The sequence below is a fragment of the Penaeus monodon genome, chromosome 34 (assembly GCF_015228065.2).
Source record: "Penaeus monodon isolate SGIC_2016 chromosome 34, NSTDA_Pmon_1, whole genome shotgun sequence".
NCBI lineage: Eukaryota > Metazoa > Arthropoda > Malacostraca > Decapoda > Penaeidae > Penaeus > Penaeus monodon.
In genome coordinates, this window is record NC_051419.1 from 29,828,539 (window position 1) to 29,830,164 (window position 1,626).

General features: G+C 35.7%; 1 protein-coding gene across 5 annotated transcripts in view; it reads left to right on the top strand.

Moving 5' to 3' along the window:
• LOC119594699 (TBC1 domain family member 16-like) overlaps positions 1 to 1,626 on the top strand; it is a gene marked incomplete at its 3' end in the record, with an annotated part of 16,016 nt that overhangs the window by 11,298 nt on the left and 3,092 nt on the right. For all 5 annotated transcript variants that reach the window (XM_037943755.1, XM_037943753.1, XM_037943757.1 and 2 more), the window contains 2 exon segments: positions 548 to 767; positions 1,526 to 1,613. In XM_037943755.1, coding sequence (XP_037799683.1) covers positions 548 to 767; positions 1,526 to 1,613 — 308 coding nt within the window.

Consider the following 1,626-nt stretch of genomic DNA (forward strand, 5'->3'; position numbering starts at 1 on the left):
TGTATAAGAAAATATAATTTATTGCCAGTCTCTCAAGTATACTGGTGTCTTGATTAAAAGATTACAGATGTATTACCCTATCACACTAGAATTTTTTCTGTCAATTTTTGCATTCCTGCATGAATATGTGGCTTTTGCCATGTATCACATGCATACAGAACACCTCCCAGACAAAGACAGTTGCAAAGACAGCTGTTTCTTTCTGACTAATTTCTGTTTTGAGAGTGTGATATAGCCATAAGTTTAGTTATTGATGAATATAATTGGAATTGTAGTGAGAGGAAATTTTTGTGAAGTTTCATGTGTATAGTGGGTATATATTGGCAACAAATGAGATGATATGAATGGAAGAACATCTAGATACTATATCAGCACTTAAGAAAAAGAAAGTATTTTAACTACTAAAGTCCCATTGAATACAATGATATCTTTTACAAACAACAGGACATTTGCTGTACACACAGCAAGATCATGCAATTGTCTTTGAATTCAAAGAGAATTCAAAAGGGAGGTTCACTAGGTTTCTGTTCTTGTTTATATCCTCCAGGTCAGTGTAGGTCGCTGCGTCTGTTCTTCAGCGACCGAGAGCACACGTGTGGCCAGTTGGTCATTGCCAGCCAAGAGAGTCAGTACAAAATATTCCACTTTCACCACGGAGGGCTGGACAAGTTAGCTTCAGTGTTTGAAGACTGGAACTTCCTTGTAAAGCCACAAGATGAAGAGGGCAAGGCAATGGATTCAGCACTGAAGCAATTCATGGTCTGCAGGTATGGTGGTAAAGTGAATTATCAGGGAATAGTAGTAGTGGGGACTATGTGTGTACCTTTGTATAGCATCTTCTGGTTGTGTTAGATGTTTTCCTTGTTTTATTTGTGAAAGATTTGAAGGTAATATTGGTAATTAACTACAGGCATCCTTTGCTATGGGATCAGTCAATAGACAATTGATTAATTAAATTATCATATTCTCTCTTTTAAAAAATCTGTGCACCAACCTCTACTATATACAGTCTTGGGATTGGCCTTTGCCAGCAGTCAAATATGTGGTGAAAGTGAGTTTGCCAGAGTTCAAGGCAAAGGGCAAAGGAAAAGTTTAGCAATGGAACAGTGTGTCATGTCTTCACTTCGGTTTCTATATATTTTCTTGACGATTTTGTTGATTTCCTCTTCTTTGAAATCAGTGCTCTATTATTTTTTGAGTGACAGAAACATATTCCTAAAAAAATAGTCTATAATGAAGTATATAATCTTAAGATTTTACAACTGATTTTTAAGGAACTTGATAATCATATAGCAGGGTATGCCTGTATTTTTAGGGATTGTGTTGTCAGAGTTAAAGAAAATGTATTGAGATTATTCTGCAAGTATGATAGGGTACAAAATTATATATGACATACAATAAACTTGAAAGCTTATTTAGCATTGGCATGATAGCAGAATTTTTACAATGATGCTTCAGAATATTTTAGTATGCAAGTATTTTTTCAAATGACAGTAAGTTGCATAAGTAATTTACATTTTCCAAGGCCACAAGTGAGTGAGTCGGAATGCCACCCAGAAGAAGGACAGCACCCACGTCTAGATGCAGAATTATGGATCACGTACTTCAGTGAGGTGAGATTATTAA